At 31.5% G+C, this 17,459-nt stretch overlaps 1 protein-coding gene across 1 annotated transcript in view; it reads right to left on the reverse strand.

Annotated features, from left to right (window-relative positions):
* Window positions 1–16,171, reverse strand: part of LOC143061976 (uncharacterized) — a 290,220-nt gene extending 274,049 nt beyond the window's left edge. The window contains exon 1 of the mRNA XM_076233859.1: window positions 16,060–16,171. Coding sequence (XP_076089974.1) covers window positions 16,060–16,074 — 15 coding nt within the window. The 5' untranslated portion in view covers window positions 16,075–16,171. The remainder of the gene's footprint in view (window positions 1–16,059) is intronic.
* Window positions 16,172–17,459: the final 1,288 nt, after the last annotated feature.

Below are 17,459 nucleotides of genomic sequence, written 5' to 3' on the forward strand. Positions count from 1 at the left end.
TCGTGTCACGTTGTAAATAAGCATTCGGTACATGTTAACAATAGATTTCGGCAAACAAATCAGCATATATAGAAAAACTGTTAAAATTGGTGGAATTGAAATAAAGAATAATTATCAAATAAATTAGTTTAAATGCAGTCAATATTTAGTCTGGATCCTTTTTTTTATTATTATTAATATGAAACAAAGGTCTGTGAATTCGTTCTTGTTAACACGACAATGAAATGCAGATTATTTGGCATCAACATTTTATTTTATATTTCGGTATTTTCAAACTAACAATTATCTAGCATAGGTCGCTACTATCAAATTGTTTTTGTTAAGTGCGTATTTGCTATTTTGTGTTTGTGCTGACTGCTTTACTTTAAAGATCATAAATAACCTGATAAAAACAATAAGTGTGCAATAAAAACAATGTTGACAATTTCAATTCCTAATTAATTCATATAACAAAAGTTACCCTGGTCTTATGAAACTATAGCCACATGGTTTTCAACTTTTGTGAACCTAGCTCGTGTTAACACCAAACTTTTAATATGGCTGTGCATGGTAGGGCCTTCTTTTGTAGTTCTAATTGTGAAAATATATATCACGAAGTGTTATGCTATTGCCACCTGAAGACCATTATTAAGCAAAACTAACCCTTATTATAATAAAATATTGCACACATAAAAAGGAGAAGGTAATTTTATAGGATCTTTAAAATTTATTTGAGCCGTGTATATGGGTTCCGGTTCCGCAGGTAAGGTCTCGTTCTAACTACTGTGATGTAGATAGTATTACACTGATTGGTGTAACGGTTTCCAATCCCGTTAGTATAATAGTCCCAATTCCGATTCATTTTGATATAGAAATATCAAAATACGGCTAAAATGTCATTGTGAGTGTCAAATTATACCTTAACATACGCTGATTCCAAAAATATATGGTTTCTATACAATTTAGCTTAAAACTGATTCCAAAAATATGTATTTCTATATTCTTTTAAATCAAATAAGTACAAAACAAAGCTACTTCCGGTGTATACATGATAGTCATTTCAGGTTTGATCGTCATGCTCATCTTAATTGCAACCTTATGAAATAAGTCCCATGGCTTTATCGTGTTTAAATATGAAGTTAAAACAAAGGTAAAAATCAAGAACGTCAAATTCAACTTTACCTTGAGCTCTATTTCAGTGTCATAAACCAAGAACCTTAAAACAAATTACTCTAGGTCTTTATTTGCTTTGTAAATGAGCAATACCACCATACATGTAATTTTAAATTTAAAAGGGAGAAAACTCCCCATTACGGTCAACATATCCTTGTAATTAAAATGTACGTGTTAAGACATGTCGCAGCTAACAATTTATTAAAATTTATTTGTCGATATCTTATACGGTTCTTGAAAATAAGTGAAATTATATACAGTTTTAAAAAAGTCCAGTTTATATACAGTTTTACAGATTAACAGTTTATATACAGCTTTACAGCTGTACAGTTGATATACAGCTTTGCAGATGTACATTTAATATGCATCTTTAGAACTGTACATCAAGATAACTTGATACTAAAGTAGCTGTGTATGAATGTTTGAAATTGTAGAATTTAAAATCTAAAGCAAGGGAATATGAATTAGTGGTGTTATACTTTTAAGGCACCTGCGATTACGACATATATTAGGTTGGTATCTGTCTTTCGGATTTGAATTTGCAATGTAGAGTTTTGTAGAGAGTTTTTTTTTTTAATTTTTGGAATAGCTTTGTCAGATTCTTTTGGAATATGACTTTTGACTACCCTTTAGTGTATTAAGTCTTTGTTTAACAGGAACATGTCATGTGCTATACGTACATGTATGTTTATCTTATTATGTTGATAATATGTTTTATTCGATAAAGAAAATAGCTCACTCATAACCGTCAAAAACACATGATTCAATTAGCTTTCTTCTCGTTCTGCTTTAAAAAAAAAATCAAAATAAGGTATACTTTATGATAATGTTAAGACGTAAAAACATTCAACCGAATCCTCGTCATTAAATATGACTTATTTTCTTTTGCTTATGTGACACCACTAAAATGGAGAACAAATATTTCCTTGTAAAGTACAATTTTGAAGACGGACGCCAAGTGATGAGAAAAGCTCACTTGGTACTTGTTGCCAGGTTAGCTAAAAAGACTACACAATTTTTGTTCTTATTCGGATGCATAATAAAAAGAATTAATGCACAAAAAATTGGAGAAATCAAAAAATCAAAATAAAATAAAATTCCACGAAAGCCCAATATTTTTTGGCACATTTATTCAAATCATGACGTCATACAAATGAAAACGCTTTAACTGACGTTTTTTTACGCTCAGGATAAAATTCGAATATCATGTGTAAATTTCTAACAAATCTATGGATTCCATAAATTATTTCTTATGCAACAATTTTAAAGAACTGAGATTAGGTTAATTGAAATTCAAATACTATCATATCAAAAGGTAAAATCACAAAAATACTGAACTCCGAGGAAAGACATGGCAAAATCAAATGTCAAATCATCAAACGAATGGACAACAGCTGTCATATTCTTGACTTGGTACAGACATTTTCAAATGTAGAAAATGGTGGATTGAACCTGGTTTTATAGCGCTAAATCTCTCAATTTTACGATAGTCTCATCAAATTCCGTTATATTTACAACGATGCGCTTCATTTATCCGTTTCAAGTGTCATTACATAAATATATATTGAACTGATAATCAAACGCAGTTATTAACCTACAAACTATCTATAAATAATAAGAGTGAATGCTTTTTTCGTAGATTTGAATCAAATTGGATTGTATATTGTTTGATTACTTTTTTAAGTGTATAATCATTATGTAATATATATATATATTGGAGAAATCATTATGTAATATATATATATATATATATATATTGGAGATATATAGCTCGCCTTTTACGAATTAACTTATTTAATTCACGAAAAGTGAAGCTGGTCCGAGAATACATAGTCAGGATTCTACTTCGTCAAAATTATCTCCCCATTACGCCAGTTCACTTTCACAATCGTAGAAATGGAAGCCATTGTCGGGATGATGCGCTGCAAATTTTGCTCTCGGAAACCGATAAATTTATCCACATTGCACCATTACGATCCTTGTATGTCAGTTGTATTTTAAAAGACAAATGTATCAACTAGCTAATGAGCATCAGTTAATGATCTTGTCTGCATTGATTCAACTTAAAACTATTGTCTGATCGGTTGTCAGGTGGAATTTTCGAAAATTCCAAAACATTTAAAAAAATTCTAATTAAATATTTCATGGAAGGGCAGACTAGATTTTTTTAGTGGTTGAAGATTATAAACCCTAGTTTTCACACACAAAAAAATTATAATTTTTCGAAGATATGCATTTTCATCATCCAACTTGAAAGACTGTCGTTAAGTACTTTCATTAAAAAATAGCTATTCGAACACACTTACTCTGTTTTTGTGATTCATTAGATAGGTATTTCACATGACCCATATATTTCATCTTTTAGTACTGTGAATTTTTTATGTTATAAAGTCAACCTGTAGCTTTGATATATAAAAAATGATAGAATCTGAAGCGAGACGATGTATGAGATATTCTTGCTTTGTACGATATCAAGACAAAATATTCAACTCAAACACGCCCTAACATAAAAAGGTACACTCGATTTTCTCTTTTTAATACAATTGTTACCCATTTTTTGAATTTTTTCTTGAGTCACACAATGGAAGGGCAGACACAAAAGTTACTGAACTAATAGAGTGATATGTTTTCCGTCCGTGGTAATCTTTTTTTTAAAAATTGGAGGTTATGCATTTTCTACATCAAACTTGAAAGATACCCATGTCGTCGACTTGATATCTAATTGTTCTGCTGAACTATGTACTAAATAAATTGAAAACTTATGCAAAAGGTATTTTTGAAATAAAACACTTCGTAATTGAGAAGAAAATTGTAATTTTGTTTGTTTCTATTAACTTTTAAAATTTTTGTCACTATAGTAAACCTTACAGTAAGCATTTATCGCCTTCTCTAAAAAAGAGCTTCGATTCTTTTGTTCTATTTCAACCGGGTTTCCGACTGTACAGATATTTCGTAACTGCAATTCTTTTAGACAATAAATGGAAATAAAAAAAATTCCACCTGCGCTTTCTTAATTATAATATTTTTACAGTGTGTTGTACTACTTTTGGGACAAATCATATCAAAATTATAGAAATCTTCATCGGCTCTAACTCAAAATATGGTCAATTTTATGTTAAGCTGTTGCCACACCTTACAGACGCATAACAGATGAAAATAAAAGTTGTCCGTTGACAAACTTGTTATCCGTTGGGAGTCCGTTGGTGTACTGACCAAAATAAACAGACGCGTAACGAATGCATAACGGACACTCACCGGATATGCAACGTACGAAAAACGGAAACGAAAATGACAGAACGGTTGTCGAACGTACATCCTACGGACAAGTACCGCATAAAACAGACACCTAACGGAAGCGTACCAAATAAAACGGATCAACAAGATATACGGAAAAATTAAAGGCGACATAAATGATACACGTTAATCACATAAATATTCAAAAAGTTTCTGTGTAACTGGTTTTGGTTTGTTCTTCAAAATGCCGCCAAAGGATAGTGTCTGGCCTGAATAAGAGCTTTTCATAGTAAGGACGTGTCCTCACTCTAAGATCGATTATGAATAATATGAATTCATGACACTCAAGAAATCGGACATACCAATAATTGGCACTTCTGTCGCGAAATTTTTAATTGACATTTATCCGTTTCAGATCCGTTCATCGTCCGTTTCATCCGTGTCCGGTAAAATTCCGTTTCACATTCGTTCAACATTCTTTTATCTGTTAAACGTCCGGAAGAAGTCCGTTGGTGAATTTGTCTACCAGACGTCCAACGGATGTATAACGGTAACGGATACAAAAGAGAAACGAAACGGACGAGTACCGTACAAAAAAGACGTTCAAAACACACTTCATCCGTAGGACGAAGGACGTCCGTTCAAAATCTTGAACATGCTCAAAATTTTCCATCGGACAGAACAGACGTCGATGGACAGCTTCCGAAATGCTCATTTTTAACCTTTTTCAGCTGGACCAAATCAAAACTTTACTTTAAATTTAAATTTAATGAATCAAATTTCTAACACGAGTATAAAAAAATTAGCAAGTAACACACTGTCCAAACTAGGACTATATTCGTACCATAACTGTGTTCCCGGACCAGCTTTGCGTGGATTAAATATGTTAAAATTTGTAACATTAATTGGCTATGACAAATGTAAAAGATTAAATCCTGACCAAACAAACTTTACTGAACTTTTTGATATGTCAATCAAATGGTGGCGTGTTACTATATCTTAAATTAATACATTCCACCTAAACAGATAGACTCGAATCGCTAATATTACAACTTAGCAGTCAACTATCAACAAATATAAATAGTGTGAGTGAATAACTGGAAAATAGACTTGATGAATTAGAAACAAAAAACAAAATTCGAAGACAAAGTGTCAACAAAAATTTCACAAATGATTTCTGGGGTGATCGCCAACAGAATAAAGGAAAAATTAGATAAGGTTAGAACAAAAGTAAAATCTGACATGATTGCTTTGCAGACCAGACTTAATGGGTTAGAGAGGTATTTGGCAGATAAAAACAATACCAAAGAAAATGATATACGAAAAAACAGATTCATTATAAAAAATCTTGACTTTGATGAAAATGAAAAGAACAATGACATAATTACTACCAACAAAGTGCAGGCTATGTTGAAAGACGAGCACGCGTTGTCAAATGTTGTGTTGAAATCGGTTATAAGGAAGGATAGTAAAGGTTTTGCCCCTGGGCTGGTTATTGTAGAAGTGGTCAAATTTGACAATAAAAGGGAAATTATGAAAAACAAGAAAAACCTTAAAAATATCACTAAATATAACAAAGTGTACATTGAGAACAATTTACCCCAAGAAACACGCAACTTTCAAGCAATCGTCCGGACTGTACTGAAAAAAAATCCGTAGTGAGAAAAGTTACAGATTTTCGGGTAATAGACTTGCGGCTTGCGGTCTGGAACTGCAGGGGTGGTCAGTAAAGACAAACGATAACTCGCAATTCAGGAAATGAGTATTGGATTATTCTCAGTGCGATGTTCTTACAGAACCGTTTTTGCGCAGTGACGAACTTCAAAGATCGAACTTCCTCGGTTATACATTATTCGGTCATAACAGGGAAATTTTACATAGAAATGCTACCAGAGGGTCTGCAGGGGTGGGTTTACTTATGAAAAATGATTTTTTTTTTCCTTTTACGATGTTGATATACTAAATATGGGAATACAGTAAATTAAGTTTAACTCAAAATCTATCGATATATCGGTTATCATAGCAGTGTGTTTTTTTTTACCTCCAGCTGATTCAAGCAGAGCTACGGATTCGGATTTATATTTTCAAAATTTGCTTCAACAAATTTATAGTTACCAGAAATTAGAAAAAAATATAATTTGTGGCGATTTAAATTCAGTTAAGGACATGATACAGATTATGTTGAGGAGTGGATAATGTGAAACCACGAAATATTGTCGATTTTAGTGAAAATCAACAAGGAGATATATTTATCAATTTTTTAAGTGATATTATTTTTGCTCTGCTAAATGGCCGTTTTCATGATCATGAATTTACTTGTATTTCAACGTCTGGCAAATTGGTCGTAGATTATATGTGCGTTCCTTATGAGGACATACAGTAAATAAAAGATTGTTAAATAGTCTCAATGTCAACTTTGATTATCTAATTATATGCCGGATAAAATTCCTGACCATTCATTACTGATCTGTGATGTCATTATTCCTGGAGGACGGGATACGGAGAACATAGATGTTTTAAAAAGTGATCCGAAAGTTCAAAACCGCAAATTTAGATCGGCAAATGTTTCGAACGATTTTTTGAAAAACATTGGAATTATCGAAAAAGGAAATGAAACTATCATTAGAATTGAAAACTCTATACAAATCACACTAAACGTACAAACGGCGTATAATGAATTTCAACTTTTAATTCAAAGTGAAATGAAAAAGAAAGTCAGTTTTAATTTTTGCAAATGGAAGTAAAAAACGTAAGAAGTCCTTCTATAAACCTTATTGGAATGAGATAATCTTTCTCTACAGTGGAATTAAGTCTGTGAATCAGAAAAAAAAATGTTAAAATTAAAAAGATCAAAGACAATCAAACGTAAACTTGAAAAGGAGTTTTGTAATGTTAGAAACCAGAAATATAAAAGGAAGTATGTGTACCAGGAACAACAAAAACTTGAAGACCAACTGAATGCGTGTAGCCAAAATGAATTCTGGAAATCGATAGGAGAGACCGGAATAGCGAATGAACGAAAACCACGCGTTCCGTGAGTCATTATTGACGATACAGGAAATGTTAAAACCGATAAGAACAGTGTTTTAAACAAATGGAAAGGTGATTTTCAAGCTTTGTTTACGAATAAAAGTGAGAATAACAACAATCTTGATGAAACGGATTTCGACTCTAACATAGATGTTGATTCTTTAAATGGTGAAAAAACCCAGATGAAATTCTGTTAGCCGTTACTCAGGCAAAAAATCGGCTGCTGGAATTGATGATGTACCTGCCGAGGTTTTAAAAAATGAAGTGGCGATAAAACTTTTATACCAAATAATTAGTGGCTGTTTCGAACTTGGCCGAGTGCCCAGTCAGTGGACAAGTGGAATTATAAATTCAATTTTGAAACAGGGTTCCATGGTTAATAGATGTCCTTTGAATTATCGAGGTATAACTTTAATATTTGTGCCCTGAAAAATTTACTGCTCTGTCCTGAATTTTTCGACTAAGGAAATGGTTAGAAGTTATTAAATGATTGCTTGTGCGATGAACAAAACGGATTCAGAAAAGGACGCAGTTGCGAGGAACATTTATTTTCACTTTATTCAATTTCAAATGACCGAAAAATTGCCAAGAAATCAACTTATGCGTGTTTTGTCGAAATGAGAAAAGCCTTCGGTACGGTCAAAAGGGATTTACTTTCGTATAAACTTCAAGTTATTGGTGTACGTGGGAAGTTTCTTGATGCAATCAAATCGCTTAATGAAGGTGTTCAATGTACTGTCCGTATGAATAATGAGTTAACCCCTTGGTTCAGTGTGACGTCAGGAGTAAAACAAGTCTGTATACTGTCACCTTCGCTCTTCGCGGTATATATTAACGACCTTTCAGATCGTATAAATGCGTTAAATTATGGAATCAATATAAATGAGACTATGTTAAGTTTATTGTTGTACGCGAATGACATTGCCTTAATCCGTGTTTAAATAAGCAGCGTATATCATATATCAGACTTTTGTGTAAAATAACAAGGACAGACGAAAATCAAAACGTGTTCAAAATATGAAAGTAGGCCTCGAGAAGACGCAAAGGTTGGTGCCGCGAGGTGGACAAAATTAACGACTTACTAAACATTAGAAACACTGTAAATGATTTATTATTATCTACGAAAACAATTACGAAGTTTGTGACGGACAAAATAAAGGTGTTAGATGATATCGAATGGCAAAGTGAACTATTTAATGATCGTGGACAGGAAAATGGCAACAAACATTGAACGTGCAGGTTATTCAAAACTAACAATTATGCCGAGACATAAGTTTTCCAAATTAAACCGCAGTCGTAGACGTACTCTAGCCTTGTTAGGCGCCGGTTCGCTTCCGTTAGCCATCGAGACTGGCAGGTACACCAGGCCGCCTACAGCACTCGAAAATAGACTTTGTAAATTTTGTTCCTTAAATAGTGTTGAATCTGCAAAACGTTTTCTTTTAAATTGCTTCTTATATGATGACATTAGGTTTGAATTGTTGTTCGAATGTTCAAAATATATTGACAATTTCTCAAAGTTAAATGATGATATTAAACTTGTTGTAATAGTTAAATGTTATGATATTCAAAAAATTTTAAGCAAGTGTTTACATAACAGCATTTTAAAAGACAAATGTATCTACTAGCTAATGAGCATCAGATAATGTTCTTATCTGCATTGAGTCAACTTTAAACTATTGCCTGATCGGTTGTCAGGTGGAATTTTCGAAAATTCATAAACATTTGAAAATTTTCTGATTAAATATTTAGTGGAAGGGCAGATTAAACATTTTCAGTGGTTGAAGACTATAAACCCTAATTATCACACTTCGAAGATATGCATTTTTAACATCCAACTTAAAAGACTGTCGTCAAGTACTTTTAGTTAAAAGAATACCTATTCGAACACACCTACTCTGTTTTTGTGATTCATTAGAAAGGTATTTTACTTGACCTATATATTTCATCTTTTAGTACTGTGATTTTGTTAAGTTATAAAGTCAACCTGTAGACTTGATATATAAAAATGATAGAATCTGAAGCGAGATGATATATCAAATACTCTTGCTTTACACGATTTCAAGACAAAATGTTTTGGGGAATTTTTTCTTGCGTCACATAAATTAATGGAGGGGCAGACACGAAAACAACTGAACTAATAGATTAATATGTTCTCCGTCAGTGGTAAAAAGAATTAAATCGGAGATCACACATTTTCTTCATCCAACTTGATAGATACCCATGTCGCCGACTTGATATCTAATTGTTCTACTTAACTATGTAGAAGTTAAATTGAAAACTTATGCAAATGGTGTTTTTAAAATAAAACACTTCGTAATTTAGCAGAAAATTGTTATTTATTTGTTTCTATTAACTTTTAAAAAATTTGTTACTATATTAAACAAAACAATAAGCATTTATCGCCTTCTCTAACAAAGAGCTTCGATTCTTTTGTTCTATTTCAACCGGGTTTCCGCCTGATAAGAGTTTTATGAGACGAAAATCATTTTCTTAATTATTACTAATAATATACTAGTTGTAACAGTCTATTTCATGATTTCAAAGTCACTGTAATTAATTTATGATAAGATAATCAAATATATTAATTCTTTTTTATTTATTTTCATACTTTTTTAACCAGCACTCATTTCAGAATTCTATTTTTTGTTCAGGTAATATGCTTTTAAATGCATAAACATTTTTGAACTTTTTCGATTATAATTTTATCAATTTTACCTTGAAACTATATTAATATGTACATAGCATGTGTTAAGTGTCTCATAAGTCAAATTTATGACTGGGTATTGATTGTTTTATTGAATACTGTGATTTGTAAATATTTGTCAATTAATATATGACACAATAATAAAACAATTTTTTATTATTTATTCATGCAGCAGATGTCAGTTGAATTTGTCCGATAAAGGTACGTTTGAAATTAAAAGAACTGTTGCTGTGTGATTCATACTCGATAGTCATCTATGTGTTATAGAATATTTTCTTCACGAAAATTCTTCAGAAATGAGTTGTGGTAGGGAGATAAAAAAAAAAGGCGAGGTAATGCAAAGTTTCATTCGATGTTTATTTGCCCTCAAATTCAGAAAGACGTGAAAAAATCAAACTTCTCAGATGGTTGGGTTGTCGCATATCAAATGAAAGTCCATAGCGCGTACATTTCAAATATCAAATTGACGTCCCCTAAAAATTGGTTGGGTGGGGTCATTGAGTGCAAAAAATAGTTTCAAAGGACGTTGTGTAAAAGAGAAACAATTCCTAATACCAACTAGTATCTCAATTGTGTGTACAACAATTGAAAGGTCTTTCCTGTAAACGTGATGTTTTCGTAATGTACTTTGCACGACCTTTCGATTGATATACGACAATCATGCCTTCTGAAACTTTTCGCTTTTTACACTTAATGATCCTATCCGCTCACATTTTCGAGATTGGAAATATGATATGTGTAACGCAGACTTGATGTTCTTCATTTCATATGCGACAACACCATGTTCTAGAAAGTTTAATTTTTGCACTAAATAACCCCATTCAACTCATGTTTGGAGGACAGGAATTTGATATTTGAAATGTAAATAATAAGACCTTTCATTTTAAGGGGACGTCAATTTGAAAGGTCCTGTAAAAGTGATGTTTTCGTAATGTTCTTTGTACGACCTTTCATTTGATGTACGACTTCCGGTTCTCGAAATACATTTTTTTTTTAAATTGTTTCAACTTTTCAAGGGAAATAACTCCCTATAAGAGTTTACAACAAAATGATTGTGTATGTTTATTAACATTGCCATCTGTTCTTGTACATGTTTCCGTTTTCAAATCGATTCTATCTAATACTTTTTGAGAAAAATGCAAAGGAAATAAATTTCTTAAAGAGGTTATAACTCTCATAGGGGATGATGAAATCCTATGCAGCCTCATATGGTAATACATCATGATGAGATCTACCAATTGTCCAAATAAAGTCATGATATCTTTAAAAATAATGAGGGGGCAATGTTGAAAAAAATCAATAAAAGGAAGATAACTTCTAAATGGGAAGATGAAATCCTACAAAAGTTCATCTGTTAAAACTTCATGAGGTCTATCGATGGTTTAAATTTTGTAGGAGGGCGTGCAAAAAAAATGCTGGAAGTGAAAAAAAAAGAAAAAGAAAAAAAAACATTAGAAAAACAATAAGGTCTTTTCTGGCCTAGAGGAAAGACCTAAATTATGAAGGTAATTAATAATCTTCTTTCATTCCAAAGAACTGGGAAGAGATTGGTTAATTGATTGCAATGATTGGGTGTTGAATGCATGTAAGGTCCAGGGCAAATGTTTGAATCATGATCAATACACGGAAATATACCTTTGTAAAATGAAGAATATTACTACACATCAAGTGCCATATATTTTTAGGCTATTAATAGTTTCGACACGATATAACAGGTATCCAAGCAAAATAACTGTAGGAAAATGTCTCAGGAAAATGTAGTCATTTCTATTTCATTTTGTTTTAATCTTTCAATAATTACTACCCCAAGGAGGCAGAGACAGACTGGGCATTAACCAATTTTAAGAGGGATGTTAATGCACTGGTTTAAGCTCCTCCAATTCTTAGCTATTCAAACGAGAAACAATCAACGGCGGTATAAGAGAGTGAAATAACTAAACAATCATTCAAGAACGTAACAATCTAAAAATAACTGAAGTTAACTCACTATAAGATCAAACGAAAAATCACCACTTATGTTACAATTATAATTTGTTACAAAAAACACTTCTGAGTATTAAAATTTGCATTTATTGGTATGTTAAATGTTTGTTTGTTTCATTTTTGAACTTCTATCTTGGGCGCTAAATGTTTTAAAATATAAAAGTAAAAGTTTCAAAATGACAACACTAAGTCATTATAAGTGGGTCATTTCAGCCATGTGGCTTAATGTACACCGTCTTAGTTGTTACTTGAAGTATATCAACTTGGTGGAAATTACCGTGAAAACTATAAACATGAATGTAGTTGCATTATCCTCTATGAGCGAGCAAAATATAGCTTTTACCAAGAATGACTGCCATTGTGCATGAAAAAAATAATCAACGGATATGTTTTAACATTCAATCTTGTGAGTGAATGGTAACAGCATTTTCTGATAATTACCGATCATAAAACATGGAAACCGGTAACACTGGACTTACTTCTAGTTTAAATAAAGCAGACATGTATGTGTATACCTGTCATGTAAACAATAGTTGACTGATTGCAGTATACAATATGCTTAGTCAAAAATAGAAGTAAAACTTGTATGAACGTGGTTGATTTTCTTTACATAGGAATTTTTCAAAGACTCTCCTGCACATATAATCCCTGAAATCAACATTAGTCATTTTAGTCTGTTATGAGCAGACGTTTTGGAAATCGAAAGGTTGATTATTAAAATCAGTTTATACAATTGATACTCCAGATTGACATAATATATTTGCAAAGAAGACAAAACTGGTATTTCTTTGACTGGAAGGATAAAAGTATCTATAATACTAAAATTACGAGGTCCAATTTGTCAGCCGTCATCACGTAAAAACGACGAATCAAAGAATTCAACTTTATATACAACTAATATAGTACAAAGGTGTAGATTAAAAATAACACCACTCCAGGCCCTTTTGTTTTCTACGTAATTAATATTGCCAATAATTAGGAAGTTCCGGGTCGAATCCGATACCGAGACCAATAGTATAATCACCTGTTACCTATTACCTTATCTGTACGTTCCGCATCTGACAGGCGCACCACCAAACGGTGTATTCAGGATTAATATGCTATATACACGGGTCATAATCACAGCGTTGACACTACTAAATTGTCAAGTTGTTACCTATTGTAGTATTTTAATCCGTAAGACTTTCTAAGATAACAATACGAATACTAAAAATCTCGACTAAAAATAAGTTTCAATTTGTTAGCGGGCATGACGTAAAACAGCGAATCAAAGAATTCAACTTTATTTATAACTAATATAGGACAATGCTGTTGATTAAAAAATACTCCATTCCAGGACCTTTTGTTTTCCAAATAATTAATATTACTAGTGTTGTCAAATCGTACACTTTTGCCTAATCGGTTACTCGGATAATTGTTCGACCGATTAACCGGTTAACCGGTGGTTAAAGTTGATGTTTGAAAGTTTTTTCAATAGTACCCTACACATAGATGTAAGAAGATGTGGTATGAGTGTCAATGTGAATACCTTCCATTCAAGTCATACATTTACGTTTTTATAATACCATGAATTGAAGTTTTTCCGTTGGTATTATATGGCTTGTCTGTGAAGATTCCTGGCTAGGTTTAATTTTTAATCAAATACACGGTTTCAACTATGGCGTTTGTACTAACTTCAGATTGAAAAATTTAAAAAAAAATCGTGATCTCGTAGATTTGAATATGTCTTAAACCGATGATTCTTTCATTTTCACTCGTTGTTTCCGAAAATAATGGGAAGTATTTTAATTTTAATTGATTTATCCATTTATTAAGTATATATTGATTACATTCACGTTGGTTTGTTTTTTTAATAGTTTTTGAGTTACCTTTTCGTTTAAAATATGACAAAGACTTGCACGATGGAGATTGCACAATCAGATGTAGGTCTACACAATATTAATTTAGATTAAAATTGAAATAATGAAGTAAATCGTAAAATTTAATCGTATTACTGATTTAAAGTTACTGTTAAAAAAACATGCAACTAATTATGTTTCCTTAATAAATTGCCCCGAGCTGAGAGACAAGTTCTAATTAATTTTATATTTTTGGATTAACAATAGCAATCAATATACTGGACAATTGATCTGTCAAATTAATTACCACGACGACAATTTTTAAAGACAACATCAATATTTAATGATTTCAATACAAATTTATATCAAATCTATCAAAATAGAAAAAAAGTCCGGTTAACCGGTTAGCGTTAGTGGTATTCGGTATTCGGTCGTTCGAACGGTTAACCGGTTAACCGATTTACCGTTGACAACACTAAATATTACCAATAATTGATAAGTTCCAGTTCGACGGGTTCAAACAGAAAGATTTGAAAGCAGAGAAAATTGTGTATCTTATAATCGGCATGACTTTATCAGATGACAGTACTTATACTAAGATAAGGCTTGCGCATAGTTTTATACTTTAATTCAGTCACGGACCCGCGATATCACGGGTGTGTTCTAGTTATTTATATTTTTACAGAAAAAGTTAGAGTCTTAATTTTACCCGAAATCGGCTTTCGTCTTTGGTAACCATAACTTATGAAACAGAGTATGTTTCATTATTGTTCGTGTATTGAGTACATAATGTTATATCAAAGTGTCATCTATATATGAGACTCTGCGTGCCAGAATTCAACGGGTTCTTTTTATTTGTAACAGAGATTTGCTCGTAAAATGCTTAATAAGCCAATTCGTTTATTCTAGAGTTCAAATGTATTATTTCAGTCAGTACCAATATGGTCTCAAGTATAAGACATAGAAAATACTCTCATCACAATACAATTTCACATTAAATAGTCAATGTTACCTACATTCGAGTTTCCTCCGTGTATTTGCAAAGTAGAAAAAGCTGGTATTTCTGTGACTGGTAGGAAAACAGTTTTTTACCATTTTTACAGAAGAATTAAAAAAAAGACTCATTTGAGCTGAAATCAACTTATGTGATAACCTTGTCAACCCTAATTTATAAAACAGAGTATGCTTCATTATTGATCGTATATAGAGTACATTATGTTATATCAAAGTTTCTATATCTGAGACTATGCGTGTCAGATTTCTACGGGTTCTTATTTCTGATTACAGAGATTTTGCCGTAATATGCTTAAAAAGCAAATTTATTCATTCTAGACTGCAAACGTATTATTTCAGTCAGTACCGGAATGCGCTAAATCAATTTGATATGTATAAATTTAAAATGTAGAATATTATCTAACCATAATAAATTTTCACATTGAAGGGTCAATTTTACTTTCAAGTGTAAGCCGTTTACCCGAAAAATAAATCTAAATTTCCAAAGCAATTAAAATGCCAAAAATATAAATACCTTTTATGTGTAAAAATATAAGTATTCGCTTTTCTTGATCCTTGCACAAGTAACGAACATATTTAACCAGCATTTAAAAAAAAGGAGATTTAAATTAAACCCTTGATAAGAATGGTAGCACATCTAGGCAAAAACACGTGTCATTGCTGTTTTTCAGATCGGTTTCATTTTGTGTAATTTCTTCTCTCATCAAAAGAATTGATTACTATTTGAAATGAATAATCCTCAAAAACTTGTCCAGGGTAAAACAAAAAAAATGGAAACATTATTGTTCTTTTGTGGATTGAAGTAACGGATATAACTAAACTATCAAAGATAGCTTTCGTTTGAACATCAACAAATAAAAACAAAACATAAAAGTTGGAATATGCATAACGTGTGTTCCTATAAATAAGCATGTGAATAACATCTAGAATAGAATATATAAAATCCCTACAGAACATCAATTATAAATACGTGCAAAAAGTAAAAATACAAAAGTTTTCTAAATAGAGCAACATATAAACCTTGGCATGCATTGGTAAAGGGTAGAATTATTTATTTAAATTGCAAATTAATTAATGTATAATACAAATAAATAAACTTACAGCAAATATATACATCCAACAACACTTAGTTCATTTAATAATGTGCGTTTTATCTCATTAACGACCAGTATTACCTGCGTAACATTATACATTTGAATAGCAAATGACACGTGGAAGACAAACCCACCTTGCACTATTTTTGTTTAGTGGTATCATGTTTTTGTGTAGGTTTTTTAGGAGGAAGTTACAGAAAAGAAGAAGAAGAAGAAGGTTATGCCTATAACTAATAACTTTTCTACGAAATAATATTTTCGAAATATAAATCAACGTTCTTCATTTTAAATACAGAGTGCATTTCTTTCTAACCAAAATTTTGTAAACGTTGTGTGGCGTTTGTTATTTTCTAAACGCTACAAAAAAAATTAAAAAAATAAACCGTTTAATCAGTGTTTACTGACCCTGTTTGAACTTTCAATAATGCATGCACAGGTTGTTGGTAAACAGACTTTTGACAAACTTAGAAACAAATACATCGTTTAATCAGGTTGAAGTTAGAAACAAATGTAGCGTTTGTACTAACAAACGATGAACGAAAAACTTTAGACGCATTTTTGAGCGAGTGCATAGTTCGTCAAAGTTTATGTAAACTTTGCAAGCGCATGTTAGAAACAAATGATCAAAACATGTGTGCGATTAGTCGTTTGCATCGTATGTGTTAGAAAAAAATGCACTCCAAGTAATCTAACTAACTTTTATCTTAAGGTAGAACAATAGACAAATTGTATACCTCCGATTGCCAAGTTTTAAAATACTGTAACTTTCTTTAGAATGCTTTAAATTTATAAAAGTGGTATTTATGGATAGCTAACAGATTACTCTTTATAATCAATGCAATGTTAGCATTATGCTACAGTCATGTTATCAATTATAATGTTAACAGTCTACAAAATTTTGCAAGAAATTTTCATTTTCAATTGAAATTATCTTCTTCATGGATACCCCGAGAAATTATATTCCTAGAGCCATTATCTACAAAACGGTGTCTCAGATTTCGGATAGAATGAAAAGATCAAATTTAACTCTAAATCAAGCATTATCTATACTTTTATGTAGTAAGGATGTTTACACTAATATTACAGGTTTATGAGATTTATGATTTCGTTAAATTTCCTGTATAGTTATAGAGATGATAGAGCTCAATTCATTTAAGTGAACAAACCAAGATTTTGCCATTAATTGCATAATAGTTGATTACATAATATTAACATAACAAAAATATTCCATTCATTTAAAAGACTATTTTTCAAATTAAACAACATACATGAAGTTAACAAAATACTAGATGCCCAATATTGTCTTTATAACAAAATCTATATATGTAACATATTTTCCTTGTAATTAGTATGTCAAAGATCTAGACTAACACTAGAATATACTTATCAGAATTCACAAAAAAACAG

This window comes from Mytilus galloprovincialis, chromosome 1 (genome assembly GCF_965363235.1).
Source record: "Mytilus galloprovincialis chromosome 1, xbMytGall1.hap1.1, whole genome shotgun sequence".
Lineage (NCBI taxonomy): Eukaryota > Metazoa > Mollusca > Bivalvia > Mytilida > Mytilidae > Mytilus > Mytilus galloprovincialis.